The sequence below is a fragment of the Toxorhynchites rutilus genome, unplaced genomic scaffold (assembly GCF_029784135.1).
Source record: "Toxorhynchites rutilus septentrionalis strain SRP unplaced genomic scaffold, ASM2978413v1 HiC_scaffold_188, whole genome shotgun sequence".
In the NCBI taxonomy this organism is placed as follows: domain Eukaryota; kingdom Metazoa; phylum Arthropoda; class Insecta; order Diptera; family Culicidae; genus Toxorhynchites; species Toxorhynchites rutilus.
Genome location: NW_026599749.1, coordinates 1,490 through 15,043, shown reverse-complemented (window position 1 = coordinate 15,043; position 13,554 = coordinate 1,490). Strand labels below are relative to the sequence as shown.

Genomic DNA, 13,554 nt, shown 5'->3' with positions numbered 1-13,554 from the left:
GAAAGAGAGAAAGAGAGAAAGAGCGAAAGAGAGAAAGAGCGAAAGAGAGAAAGAGAGAAAGAGAGAGAAAGAGAGAAAGAGAGAAAGAGAGAGAAAGAGAGAAAGAGAGAAAGAGAGAAAGAGAGAAAGAGAGAAAGAGAGAAAGAGCGAAAGAGACAAAGAGAGAAAGAGAGAAAGAGAGAAAGAGAGAAAGAGAGAAAGAGAGAAAGAGAGAAAATGATTTTGAATACGCCCTTTAAAAAATCTATCATTATTTAAATTGGTCTTATGATAATGAAAATTGTGATTTTGGATAGCTTCCTTCATATGTTCTAAGTTTTAATACGATCCGAGAGGGTTGCGTGTTTGGCGTGGAATTACCCTATAGCAAAGGAATAATAATGAACAGCTCAAACGATGCCCGTTTTTGCAGCCAATCAGCGAGTCTCTACGCCCCGCACGATCTCCTCGATATGGCGCCGTCGCCATCGGACTCGGGTATTTCGGAGCTGGAAGCGGCACTGCGCGATCGGGATTCCGAGTTGGCGTATCTTCGGCAAACGATGGAGCACAATGAGCAAGTAATATTCAAAGTTCATCAGGTTGGTAACGCCTTATGAGCGGCTGGACTAATCTGTCAAAAACATACTCGACTTTCCCCACAATCAAAACCAAACAAACTTTGGGTTCCATTTCGGTCTATGTGATACTTTTTTATCTCTCATTTTTTTTTCATGCTGTCAGCCTCTCATGTTCCTAACCTATCGCTGTCGCTTGTCTCCATTCTTCTCCGACTCTTCGGTATCTGTCTTTTACTACCTGAAGTTTTTTTTGTCCATTTTCTTTCCCAATAAGGACAAGGAAAAGCATTGGGAGCAGGAGCTGAATCGCCTCAAGGCGATCCACGAGAGCCGTCTGCGAGCGGGTGCCCAGAAGGTGCACAAACTCGAGCAGCTGCTCATGATGCAAACCTTCCAACTGCGCCAGGACAAGAAGCGCCTCCAGGAGGACATCAACCGGTTACACGCCGAGTTCAGCCTGGTCAAGGAGCACTCCGAGCAGCAGAAGAGCGAACTCTGCCACCTGAAGCTGTCCGAGAAGGATCTACGGGAACAGAACTCGGACTTGTGCGACGAGATCCAAATGCTGCGACGGGTAGTTAGCGACCTTAAAGAACGTCTGGAGGAAAACGAGTGGAGTCTCTGCCAGAGGAATGGCGAGGTGGCACTGATGAAAACGCAGCTCAAGGATGCTCAGGTAATTACCATGCACAATAACTAGGCTGACCAAACGTACCGTTTTAACGGGATAGTACCGTTACCTGAGTATACAGAAAATTCTTATATTCCTTATTATTCCACTATCATTATTTTCAATAATTTTATTCGAATGAACAACTGATGAATGAATTGGGATTTGCATTGTTGTGTTCGCAGAGATTTCACACAACTGTCTTCAACATGCAATCGATATAGAAAGCTCCGTTGTAAAACTTTGTAAATATCTTCATATTTACACAATTCGTGTAGAAAAATTGAAGAGTTTTTTTGTGATTTCGTCGGCGAACATGATTCTATATTGTTCGAGAAGGGTAACACACGATTCCTTTCTCTCGGACCTTCTATCGAGAGGATTCTTAGTATTTTTTAAGGATTACGCACTTATTTCTTTCATAAGCTGAGACTGAACCAGCCCAGGAGGCTGAAAGTCTCAAAAATAAAGAAAAAAAAAATTCCTTTCATAATGAAAGTGTCCTGTTGTACTACGGGATTTAACTGAAAACCGATGCTTAAAACTATGGTTGCTTTTTACCAGAGACATCATTTGGTGACCTTTCAAACATTCATTCGTCTTGTTGAAAGACACGATGTATCTGCCACTGATATTGCCGTTAATTTTGATGATTTTATTAGAACTCTTATCAGCGTCAAATCGTCTTCAACTCGATTATCCCCAAGGTTTGCCTTAAATCATGTTTCAAAAGTCTGTACTTCAGTCGGGACTTCATTCGCAACTTCTCCCGACTTATATCAAATCACTGTACATTAGACGCGCTATTTTTTCGTATCAATTTTACCAGCAACAGTCCCTGCGTTTGTGGTCAAGGTTATCACGACATTGCGCATGTTGTTTGGTCGTGCCAGATCGAATTTAGAAAACTCTCTTCGGGCCCGAGGGAAACAGCTACGACAGGTACGGGATGTATTGGTTAGACCAAATCTACTTTTTTCTTCAAAACTATCGATCCCCGTGTATGAACATCAAAATTGTCCAAATTTCTTTATGTTCCCTCCTCTCTATGATAAAATTATGTCACCCTACTAACTTCGAGTCGTCTGCGTTTAACCTTCCTATACTCGCGCATATAGTCTGACAGACCGAGAATCAATGAGGTGACTGATATAAATGATTATTAAAACTGAATGAAGTTAAAGAAAAAATATGTTCTGGAGTTTCTTCATTAAATCATATTTTTTTCTTTATATAAATACCAACAACGCCCAAAAACACACAATAGCAATATCACAGAGACACGTACAGTCTGTGAGTATACGTGTTTCGATTTTTCGCGCGAGTGCAGAAGAGTACATCGATTTACCACCCTAGTATATTGAAAAATGAAAGGTTAGTCTAGTAAACACACAACAGTATAAATGAATTAAGTGTACCGGTAAGTTTCTTCGGTTTTACAACAGATTGCGTAACTTGATTATTATTCCAGTAAATCAATTTTCCAGACATTCGTTGGAAAGCTACTGTCATTGCGCGTCTTTTTCAGTATATGTCAAAAAGTTGAAGCGTAAACAACATGGTTTTTTGCCACTTCGAATATGTCAAATTTCGCACCAACGAGAGTGTTTTTGCGGAGAGTGTTCCTTCATTACTTCAGTATGAAGAAAAAAACTGCGGAAAGTCTACGCATTTTGGTGGATGTTTATGGTGACCATGCTCCAACTGAGCGAACGTGTCAGACGTGCTTTAAAAGTGGTAATTTTGACTTGGAAGACGAAGAACGGGCCGCCAAAAAAGTTTGAAGATGCAGAATCGGAGGCTTTACTCGATCAAGATCCGTCACAAACGCAACAAGAACTTGCAGATACTCTTGGAGTAGCTCAGCAAACCATTTGATCGTTTAAAAGCAATGGGAATGATCCGAAAGATAGGACATTGGACATTGCTCAAACGGCATAAAAGAAAGGGTTTTTTTTTTGCAATGAATCGTTACTGGCGATGAAAAGTGGGTCCATTACGACAATCCTAAACGTCGTGCAACGTATGGATACTCCGGCCATGCATCAACATCAAAGGCCGTGCGGCATATTCACGACCAGAAGGTTATGCTGTCTATTTGGTGGGACCAGCTGAGTATGGTGTACTATGAGTATTACCGACAACAATTGATGCGTTTGAGCCGTGCACTGAAGGAAAAACGGCCACAATACGAGAAATGGCACGATAAAGTTATTTTGCAGCACGACAATGCTCGGCCGCATGTCGCGAAACCGGTCAAAACGTACTTGGAAACACTTAAATGGGAGGTCCTATCCCACCCGTCGTATTCTCCAGACATTACCCCGTTCGATTACTACCTTTTTCGATCGATGTAATATGGCCTGGTTGGCCAGCACTTCTCCAATTTTGATGAAGTCCAAAATTGGATCGATTCGTGGTTAGCCGACAAACCAGCCGATTATTTCCGCAAAGGGATCTGTGAATTGCCAGAAAGATGGGAAAAAGTTGTGACTAGCGATGGGCAATACTTTGAATATTAAATTTGTAACGATTTTTGCAGAATAAAGCATAAATTTTCGGAAAAAAACAAGAAACTTACTGGTACTTCTATTATATTTTTACCATAATGATGTATTGGCAAACGTTGTTGAAAATTATAAGCAAATCATAAACTCTCTTGAACATGGCGGTATAATACGATAAACATATTAAGGTGAAGGTGGAAGCTAGCCATGGTAGTAGTATAGGTAAAACCACGTGTAAAAATGGAATAATAGGAGTAATTTAACTTTCAGAGCACTAGCTCGAGTTTTCCGACGTTTGTCACTATACAGTGCGACGGCAGATGAAAATTTAATATCTTGTGAGTAATCGATTAGAGTTTGGTTGATATTACTTGATGGGAAGTGTGCGAAAACGATCATTTTCTTCACACTGTTTCGCGAAATTATTGATTTTCGGGCGAGGGGTGAGGGAGGGAGATGAAAGAAATAAGCGCCATTGTGGCAGCCATTTGTGGCTAGCTTCCACCTTCACCTTAATAGAACCTATTTACTATAAACAATACAAAAAAATAGTTTTTTTTTAAATATCTCGAGAATGGCTGTAATTAGAAGGAAATTGATAAGGAGTTTTTTTGTTTTGAAAATGACTTCTATTTTATATGAAAATGTTTTAAAAAAATTTAAAATATGTATTTTAGATATCGCAAATTAAAGTTTTTTTTGTAAATAATAAAAAGTACTAATTATTTTTCTAAGTGCATATTTTTTTCGCATTTGGACATCAATACCCTATAACTCTCTCTAAGACACTATTTCGGTAGGACTCATAGTTTTTGAGATATAAATTATCAAAGATAATTTATTTTTATTTTTTTATTTTTTTACTAAAATCCATACGCCCTTTTCAAAAGTTACACTTGAGTGAAAAAATTCCTAAACGCTGTGGAAAACTCATATTTCCTCCAACCCAAACGGAATACAAACCTTTATTCGAATCAAAAATACTTATGTTTTGTCATTTGTCGATTTCATTTGGAATTGCTCTATATCGGTTTGGCACAGAATGGCTGTATAAGAATGTTTAATTGTTTGGTTTTGTTCTTATTTCCGTTCACTCAATAAAATTCTTAAAAAAAGGGTTTTTGTTTTTTTGTTTGCTTACTTGTCCCGTTTTTAGTCCGGAACTGTTTGGTCAGCCTAACAATAACCTTATCGTGAAGTACATATTGTTTATCCAATACTCTAGGCAGAGGTAACGACTAAAGACCAGGAAATCCTACATCTACGCGCGGATATCAAGCTGCAAAATTTCGATGATATAAGTATGAAAAAGTCTGAGGTAACACTCGCCCAACCGCCAAATTTTCTACCAAGCTAATCAAACTAATCGCACACTTTCAGATCAAAAAGGAACTGGACGTTGATCTGGAGATCTCCCAGCTCAATCGCATCGTGATCTTCAAGGATCAGATCATCGTCGTGATGAACAACGAGATACAGAAGCTACGCAAGGAACTGTCGGACATTTCGATTATGCGGGGCTACGAAGGGGTACCTCCCGGGCGTTATTCACGCTACAAGAAGAAGCTCGAGCTTGTGGCGCAAAAGTTTGACGAATTTGAGGGGAGCAAAAGCAGCAGCGATAGCAACAACAATCAAACCACCACTAGCATCACCACCTCGATTGAGGAGAAAGCCGTCCACCAGGAGGTCCCGGAGAAGGGACTGAAGAAAAAGTGCAGTGATCTGAGTAGCACTGACATTATCAGAAATTACTTCAACAATAAGCTTGAGTTGAACAAGAAGCTCTTTCTGAACGCTCAGATCTGCAACTACTCGGACGAGGACAAATCGACCATCATTGAGAATTATAATGCCAAAAAGCTGCCCGACATCACGTTGGATTTGAGCAGTATCGTGACGGGGAACGGTGGTGTCAAAAAGCAGCGGTCGTTTCTCGCGGATAATTACAACCACAGTTCGTCGGATGACGATTACAAATCCATGACACCGACCAGGGAACACGAAACGGAGGAGGAAGTGTGCAGTCCGACGGAAGCTCCAGCGCCAGCGCCAGCCCGCGAAAGTGGTGAGGAAACCGATGGAATTGCCCGGCTAACACAGGAACTGCACGACGCCCGAGTGGGATTCGAGCAGGAAAGACTCAAGTGGGCCGAAGAAAAGGAGAAGGTTCTTGTCTACCAGCGCCAGCTGCAGCAAAACTATGTTGATATGTGCAAACGGACTGCGGGGCTGGAAGAGAAGCTCAAAACACTCGCCAAAGAGTGAAATCGTTGGATTTAATCCCCTTCCGAAAGCACCAACACCAGAACTTGCCAGAACGGATTCACGAGAAAGTATGCATTATATTATTTTTATTTATTCCTGCAAGCTTTCGTATAAGCAGATTAGGGCAAAATGTGAAAACAATCCTTTTGATGTTTTTCGGGATCTGATGTGGTAACACGGTACCATACGAGCTAATAGGTTTCAGCACGAGAGTGAACACGAGCATTTGCATAATTCATGTAATTATACCGATTATTATTAACATTTTTGTTGTGACTCGTTTCGCTTCGGAAGATTGTTGAGGTGAGTGGATTGACCTCTTGCCCCGTTAGAAGTTCTCTACTATTATTACTTTTCTAATATTCATATCGCAAATGTTATCTAGAGTGAGTTTAGGATCAATTTTATTTTTGTCTCTATTATTATTATTGATATATTGTACGAACAAGAATATTTTCCTTTACACGCAGAAGAACTTTCACCTTTTGCTGGTTTTTATTTTCTTCGAAATATCCTTGCTTGCTTGGATTTCTTGTTCGCAGCTCCAGAATCCACCAGATATTAGATTCGCCCCTATTCAATCCTCAAACTCATACTCTTGCAACACTTGCTCTGGATGCCGGGAAAGTGAAACCGTGGGTTGACTTTCGCCAGCTCCTCGTACTCCATCACGAGCGTTTCCTCGAAGCCAACCTTGGCCGCGGGAACCTGCGACCCGATGGCGGTGAAAACGGTCGAAGTTAGCTTCAATCCGACGGCTTTGCACAGGGGAACCCGAGCGCGCAGCAGTTCGGTGGCAATGCCACGGCCCCGATAGTTGGGTGACACCGAGAGACCCAACGCTCCCAGGTACTCGTTGACCTGGTATCGCTCGAAAACGTTGCTCTGGCCGGAGAAATATACCACCGCATCGACCACGTCCTGCCAGCGGTCGCCTTTGGACTAAAAAAAGAGGGTTTTAATTATTATAATTCCATAACGGGAATGTGTTCAATGTGGTAGCTTACAGTGTAGTCCTTAGTGTCGTTCTTATCTGCGAGGTAAAGCATGTTCATACCGACGATTTCGTCGGATCCTTCCCGGAAGCAAACAATCGACAACCGTTGCTTAACCAGCTCTCGCCAAACGTTCCGTAAGTCCTCAACGCTCACCGGTTGCTCGGCTAGCTCTAGAATTGAGATGAATATGTAAAATTTCGTCGATTTGAACGGATTTCTTCTAATCGTGTTTTAGGATGCCAATGAAAATGGTCATCTCGAATTTCAAAAGTGGTTGTTGACCATCTCGAAAAAACACCCTATGCAAAATATCAGCTCAATCGGACTTAACACTTTCGACGCCCCGTCACCCAGATATGGGTGACACTTTCCTCGCTCAAATTGAGTAGGATTTTTAGAAGGAATTTGATAGAATAGGCACCTAAATGTAACTATAGGATATGAAGAAAAATAATTAAATCATAACCATAATATTATACTGTTTATACTATATGTACTTTTTATTAATTTACAGTACGGATGGTTTGTACTGCAGTTTTTTTTGCAAAACCCCTATACTATGACTTTGGCATGAGTTATTGTTATCAATTCGTCTCCAATTGAAAACAAACATTGCTAGATCATCTAAAAGTTATCTATAAACTAAGTTTGATCTTCATTTAATAATTTAATCGCAAGTTGGGCTCTGCAAGAAACTCAAAAGCGTCGCGTTGGGCGTCGAACGTGTTAAGGGAAAGTGGCGCAAAAGCTTTTCATGTGGAGTGAAAACACTTTTAATATATAAGTTATGGACGAAAAATATCTTTGGAATGAAAATTATTAACGAAAATTGTGTCTCATAATGATTTTATTCTATAACTATTGGGGGGGCTTCACAGGAAGGGTGTCAAAACATCAAACCAGAAACTTTTCTTGTGCTCTCAAATCGTCGTATTCCAAATTTCAATTTATAAATAACCCTCATATGTCAAATTTGGCTCCAATTGCTTGATTGGTTCTCGAGTTATGCAGAAATTTTAGTTCCTTAGTTGTATGGCTGCCACTCCTCTTCTCTTTGATAGGGGGTGGAGTGTCGAACCACCATAGAAACATTTCTTGCCCCCTGAACCTCTTGATGTCAAATTTGGTTCCGTTTGCTTGTTTAGTTCTCGATTTATGCGGGAATTTGTGCTACATTTGTATGGGAGTATGGGAAATTTGGAAAATCGAAATTTTTTTTTGATGCCAAATGATTTAAAAATGCATGAAACGTCGAGATCTGGAGATCTCGAAAAAAAAATTTTGGCGGAAAATCGACTTTTTGGGACATAGCCTGACAGGCAACGGAGGTTTTGAAAAAACATAATTATCGAATTTAAAGAACCGACCATGTACATTTTGTTTATCGACCCAAAAAATGACCTGTGCAAAACTCATAAAATTAGTTGAGTTTAAACGAATTGTCACCGACAAAATTATTATGGAAACATCGGTACCATATTCATGATTAGCTTTTGCGATGACGATTTGTGAAAGAAATACAATCAACCCTCCTTTACTCAATGTTCTGTATCTTGAAACTCTCCCTAATTTACGCCATTCTATGCGGGTGTTGGAGGAAAAGTTAACTTGGGACGACATAGTTTAGGTATTTTTCATATTTTGCGAACAAAATTTGTGATTTATCTTGTACATTTGAATTTGCGGTAGTTAATAATTCATTTTCAGGGGGAACGACTCTTCTTGGGATGCATTTTCTTCTAAAATGGCTTGGAAGCGCTTGCTTGGAATGAATGCGGGATGATAAAAAATAAAAGGTAATAGACAGGAGAATAAACAGGGATATATTAAATTTTTGAAAAATAAAAAAAACAGGAAGTGGGTTATATCTATGGTATAACTGCAAGGGTGACGTAGGACTATCGTTGATTTAGAGATCATTTGTATGAAGTTGAATCTGAATTCATTCTGAATGAATGAATATTTGGAGAACTTCGAAAACGAGAGCGTTACGTTGGAGGCACAAGGTTTTATGCATCCAATATTGGATACGGAAATATCCTACTGATGGGGAAGAATAATCTTCAGAAGCTATCCTGTTGATTGCGATTGATTGAAAAATCACAAAACCTAATGTATTTGGTCACAGTGTTACATGGATAGAAAACATTAAAATAAACTCTTTCATATGAATGTAATTTTAAATTCCCAGAGGAACTGGCAGATTATTTTCAGTAACGATTAGATATTTCCACATTTTCCTCGATACTGGAAGCCCACCAGTGGTTAATGCTAACTCGATAACCATCTGTTAATAGCACTTGATTGAAACATATTTGGTCACAGTGTTACATGGATAGAAAACATTCAAATAAACTCTTTCACATGAATGTATTTTTAAATTCCTAGAGGAACTGGCAGATTATTTTCCGGATCTTTCTCGATCCAAACGGAAAGAATTCCGTGCGTGTATGCGTGTGTGTGTAGCGGCTGCTTCGAGATCTTCCCGGGGAACCGTTTGTAGCATCACTCTCCTCCTGATGGATTCCCTTCTGGCCTAAGGTGCACAAACAGGCTCTTGGTGGCACCGTTCATCCGCGCTTTCATGATAAACGAAGAGCTTCACCACAACAGCGACAACATGCTCCAATCGCTGTTCAATTAGAACTGAGTGGATTTCCGAGCGGCGCTCGCTTATATACCGATTGGTGATTTCAATAGCCTATTTTGAAAGCAAATTTAAGACTATTGAAACAAGTTTTTGGATCGGAAAGTAACAAGTATAGAACGCGTAGACATTTTATCTTTCGAATGAAGTGTTTATCATACCATTTCGTTCAGTTGTTTAGGAGCTATTAACACTCAAAATCTCGGTCTCCGGCGTAACGCTTTTGTTTTCGAAACTTTGATTTTACACCCCGGTATAGAAATGAAAGACGTAGTCCTACGTCAAAATAGACAAGGATGAATAGATATAGAGAAGAGATGTTCGGGATACAAAAAAAAACTTTATTGGCTGATGAGGATGAAAATGCGACTTTTAGGTTTAAATAAGTGAGGGATGAGTGGTTTTCGAGAGTTGCAATCTAAATATAAAAAAAAATGGAAGGCCAAATGTGTTGATAAGCGCAAAACCCGATTTGGGATCAATATAGCGGAGAGAAAAATCGGAAAATTTTCTAAACTAAACATCTCCGCCACGCTCTATTTAATTTTGATACAGTAGAATCAGTTTATTATGAATCCGCTTTTATTGACCAAACGCCTATTATGACGTAATTACACAACGAAGTTTGGTTTTCATATAAAATTCTTTGTGAAAAAGTCGGATATAATGACCTGTTTACATGCATAAGTACATGCTTACATAAAAAACGGGTTTTTCACAAAACGCGTTGTATGACGTCCGCTTATTATAACGTCTCTTCGATGTCATTTTAAACGGATTCCACTGTACTTGTTCAAATAGCTAATAATAGCGGATGTTACAGAAATTCAATTTATAAATTTATGCGTGCATTAAATAATGACATCAATTGTAAAGAACCCTGATAATAATTGACGCTTATTTTGTTCAGTACAGATAAACAGATTGCTCAAAATTGTTGTCGCCTGTCAGGGAGCTCGGATCGGGAGGAAAACCGAAAGCGGGAAGCCGACGATAAAAAATATCCAACGCTTCCAAACGGAATGAGCCGCGACTGTCTAGAAAATGAAAAAAAAAAATGGAAGGGGTTGTATCTAGGACACGAACGCATATTTTCGACGTAGAACTACGCAATTATATTATGTAATCCACTTGTTTACTACCAAAATATGTGAACGGGAGAAATATCAAACCATCATGGTATTTTACATTTCCCTCTGAAATGATTGTACATCTCATGTTTATGTAGTTCTCGAACCGCGAAAATTCATTCACCTCTAGTATCTGAAATGACAATTTTCCCAGGCTTCTCAGTTTAAAGTACGTTTTAGGAAAACATATTCCGGTCTGCACAACGACAAGCGAGTACGAAAGTACTCAACACCAAAAAATTCTCCCGACTTGCATGTATTTGTAAATCGGATTCCCCCAGGCACATTAATTTTGAAGTCCGTGTCAGGGAACAACGGCTCGGTGCGAACAAAAATACCCCCAACTTGCATGTATATTTGCAGAGCGGGTTTCCACAGATGCATCGATTTTGAAGTCTGTGTTGGAGAAACCGTAAATCGGGCCAATCAAAACAAATCAAATTGGCAGTTAGGGCGTCTAGACAACGCTTGAAATTTTACAGTTATTCAATTGTTCATTTCATGAAAAATAATATTTTTTTAATTGTGATAGACGCGAGGACATGTTTCCTATCAATTGATGCAAACATCTTTCCGATCTGTTAAGAAATGTTTGAGTTATAAGCCTTCGAAATTCGGGTAGGTTAAGCGCACAAATCGGCAGAACAAATGTATGGGGAAAAAGGAAGTTTCTCCAGTTTTCATGAATTTAAACCGTTTAGAGATTAGCGAATTGTAATGTATAGCATATCAAACAAATCTTAGAGAATTTCGGATTGGTATGCAAATCATGAGAATTCGTTCATAGTGAAAATAGTTATTAACGTTAACTTTAATTCATAAAAACGTGACCTGTTTTCTGATTTGGCACCCTTCCTGAAAGGCGTAGTTCTACGTCAAAGTGAGCCGCGACCGTCGATTTATAAGGAGGTAGTGTCTCCAAATCATCACGATAAACAAAACAAGACTGCCAAAATACGACCCCAAATGCTGTTCGCGATGATGCCGACGGAGTTCGATCACGTGGTAATGGACGATGATACCTAAGTCAAGACAGACTTCAAACATCTTCCTGATCAGGAACCTTCTACGACAACGGAAAAATATAAGGCCAGTAATCATGTGTCGGATGAACGTGGGATGAGAATTCGATCGTTCATCTATGTCTACAGCCACTTAATTGCGATGAAATTTTTGACGATCTAAATGACGCTGTAAACAAATTAAATGATCGCACTCAAAATTGACATTTAGACCACTGGCAGTAGTACCAACTTGAAAAAAAAAATGAAAAATGTTACCAATTCCCGATATATATTTGATAGATTGTATACAACTTTAAATTTGATACATGACACGAATCACGCGTAATCTGTCAGAAACAATGCGCTGCAAAACCAAACAGCAGAAGCATCATCTGTTACAATGAATATCGCTGAATATACATCAGTCAATTACCATAAACTGTTATCTATAAATTCAGATAACCATCAGCAACACCAAATCATATGATTGTGGTCGAGATGGTCATTCCCAATCAATTCATCCAATCTCACACGAGACACACATTTCCTGTTTCACCAGATGGTAACGAGATAGTAAAAAAAAAACACTCTCCGATAGTATATTATCGTGTGATACAAGTCCGAACTACACAAAGTCCCATATGAAATGCTTGTTATCTCTGTCGCATGAACGCGTTAATTTGCACTTCATAAATGGATTTTTTTTTGTTTATGTACCGCATGTGGAACGCCACATGTACAGCGGTAATCGCTTCAGAACTTATCCAATGTATCTAAGCTCATGTTATCATTCTATCACCATCAGGCCAATCATTATCAGATGCTAGATATAAAGTTTTGTTTTCGCCTAAACATTTTCACTATAGTGCATAAAAAACTTTTTGTTTTCGTTTCCAAGCTGTTTGAGACTTTAACGTAGGACTACGTCTTTCTGATCTGTACTGGGATGTAGGTTCAACACTTCGAAAACGAGAACGTTACATTTGAAGCGCAATATTTTGAGCAATATTACCTATTTACCGGCTGAACGGAGTAGTGTGATAAACACATCATTCGGAAGAGCAAAGTTATAAACTGCTTTGAAAGCCAACTATTAACATTTGAAAATTGTTGGAAAATCCAGCCATGAATATTGGGCGGTTGATGCAAGTCGTCGGCTGAGAGCAAAAGTACTATAGATATTGACATACGATTGATTTGTATAATTACATTTTATATTTAGTATTTCAGTTAATGAGAACCCCTCCTACATGTTATTCTATAGTATTTGAACCACCCTTCAACAATGAAGACTGATGAAAAGAGTAACAAAAAGTTATAGGAGGCTGTGTCCAAGATACGATCGCATTGTTGACGTAGGACTACGCTGTTTTTTTTTATTGAAGTCGCTTGTTTACAACTTCGGATATTATTTAAGACTGCTGCGATTTTTTTTAGAAATATCGCTTAGTATAATGGTTTGGTCGCCCTGAAATGTGTTTTTTTTTGTAGAATCAGTTGACAATAATTGATTGATGATTCATTCCTGCCCTCGCAGAAGCTGATCGTATGTTGAAAATTAATCCACGTTAAGGAATTGAAAATTTGTCTCGAACGCTATTACAGTGGCCTTTTTCGCAATTGACATACACTCGGCTACATGCAATTGTATACATGTTGCTCCAGCACCTTTATTCCATATCTCATAACTACATCAACCTATCTTTGGCACCGCATAGAATCAACAATAATAACAATACTTGCAAGTATAAAATATCATGCTACATGTAT

At 39.1% G+C, this 13,554-nt stretch overlaps 3 protein-coding genes across 4 annotated transcripts in view; 2 read left to right on the top strand and 1 right to left on the bottom strand.

The window, feature by feature from the left end:
- The window catches only part of LOC129781715 (uncharacterized), a 1,657-nt gene extending 1,335 nt beyond the window's left edge, over nucleotides 1-322 (top strand). Inside the window, exon 3 of the mRNA XM_055789288.1 lies at nucleotides 297-322. Within this exon, the coding sequence (XP_055645263.1) occupies nucleotides 297-322 (26 nt within the window). The remainder of the gene's footprint in view (nucleotides 1-296) is intronic.
- A 13-nt stretch (nucleotides 323-335) lies between these two features.
- LOC129781716 (leucine zipper putative tumor suppressor 2 homolog) lies at nucleotides 336-6,729 on the top strand. Of its 2 annotated transcripts, none has more exons than XM_055789289.1 (4): nucleotides 336-581; nucleotides 835-1,236; nucleotides 4,963-5,055; nucleotides 5,118-6,729. In XM_055789289.1, exons 1-4 carry the CDS (start codon nucleotides 381-383, stop codon nucleotides 6,003-6,005), a joined length of 1,584 nt encoding a protein of 527 aa, XP_055645264.1. In that variant the 5' UTR covers nucleotides 336-380; the 3' UTR covers nucleotides 6,006-6,729. The 2 variants fall into 2 exon arrangements, with proteins under 2 accessions (XP_055645264.1, XP_055645265.1); XM_055789290.1 differs by having other exon boundaries at nucleotides 346-560; nucleotides 5,118-6,728.
- Nucleotides 6,381-7,228, bottom strand: LOC129781717 (uncharacterized; the record flags this gene model as incomplete). The annotated part of the gene is made up of 2 exons (XM_055789291.1): nucleotides 6,381-6,947; nucleotides 7,013-7,228. Coding segments are annotated over 2 exons (585 nt in total), but the record flags the coding sequence as incomplete, so codon positions are not given.
- Between the last annotated feature and the right edge of the window lie 6,326 nt (nucleotides 7,229-13,554).

What these genes read in the sequence shown, in the direction of transcription:
- LOC129781716 (XM_055789289.1), top strand. Translation starts at nt 381, where the DNA reads ATGAACAGCTCAAACGATGCCCGTTTTTGCAGCCAATCAGCGAGTCTC. An exon ending in CGCAGCTCAAGGATGCTCAG is followed by an intron (nt 1,237 to 4,962) that starts GTAATTACCATG and finishes CCAATACTCTAG; the next exon opens with GCAGAGGTAACGACTAAAGA. An exon ending in TAAGTATGAAAAAGTCTGAG is followed by an intron (nt 5,056 to 5,117) that starts GTAACACTCGCC and finishes GCACACTTTCAG; the next exon opens with ATCAAAAAGGAACTGGACGT.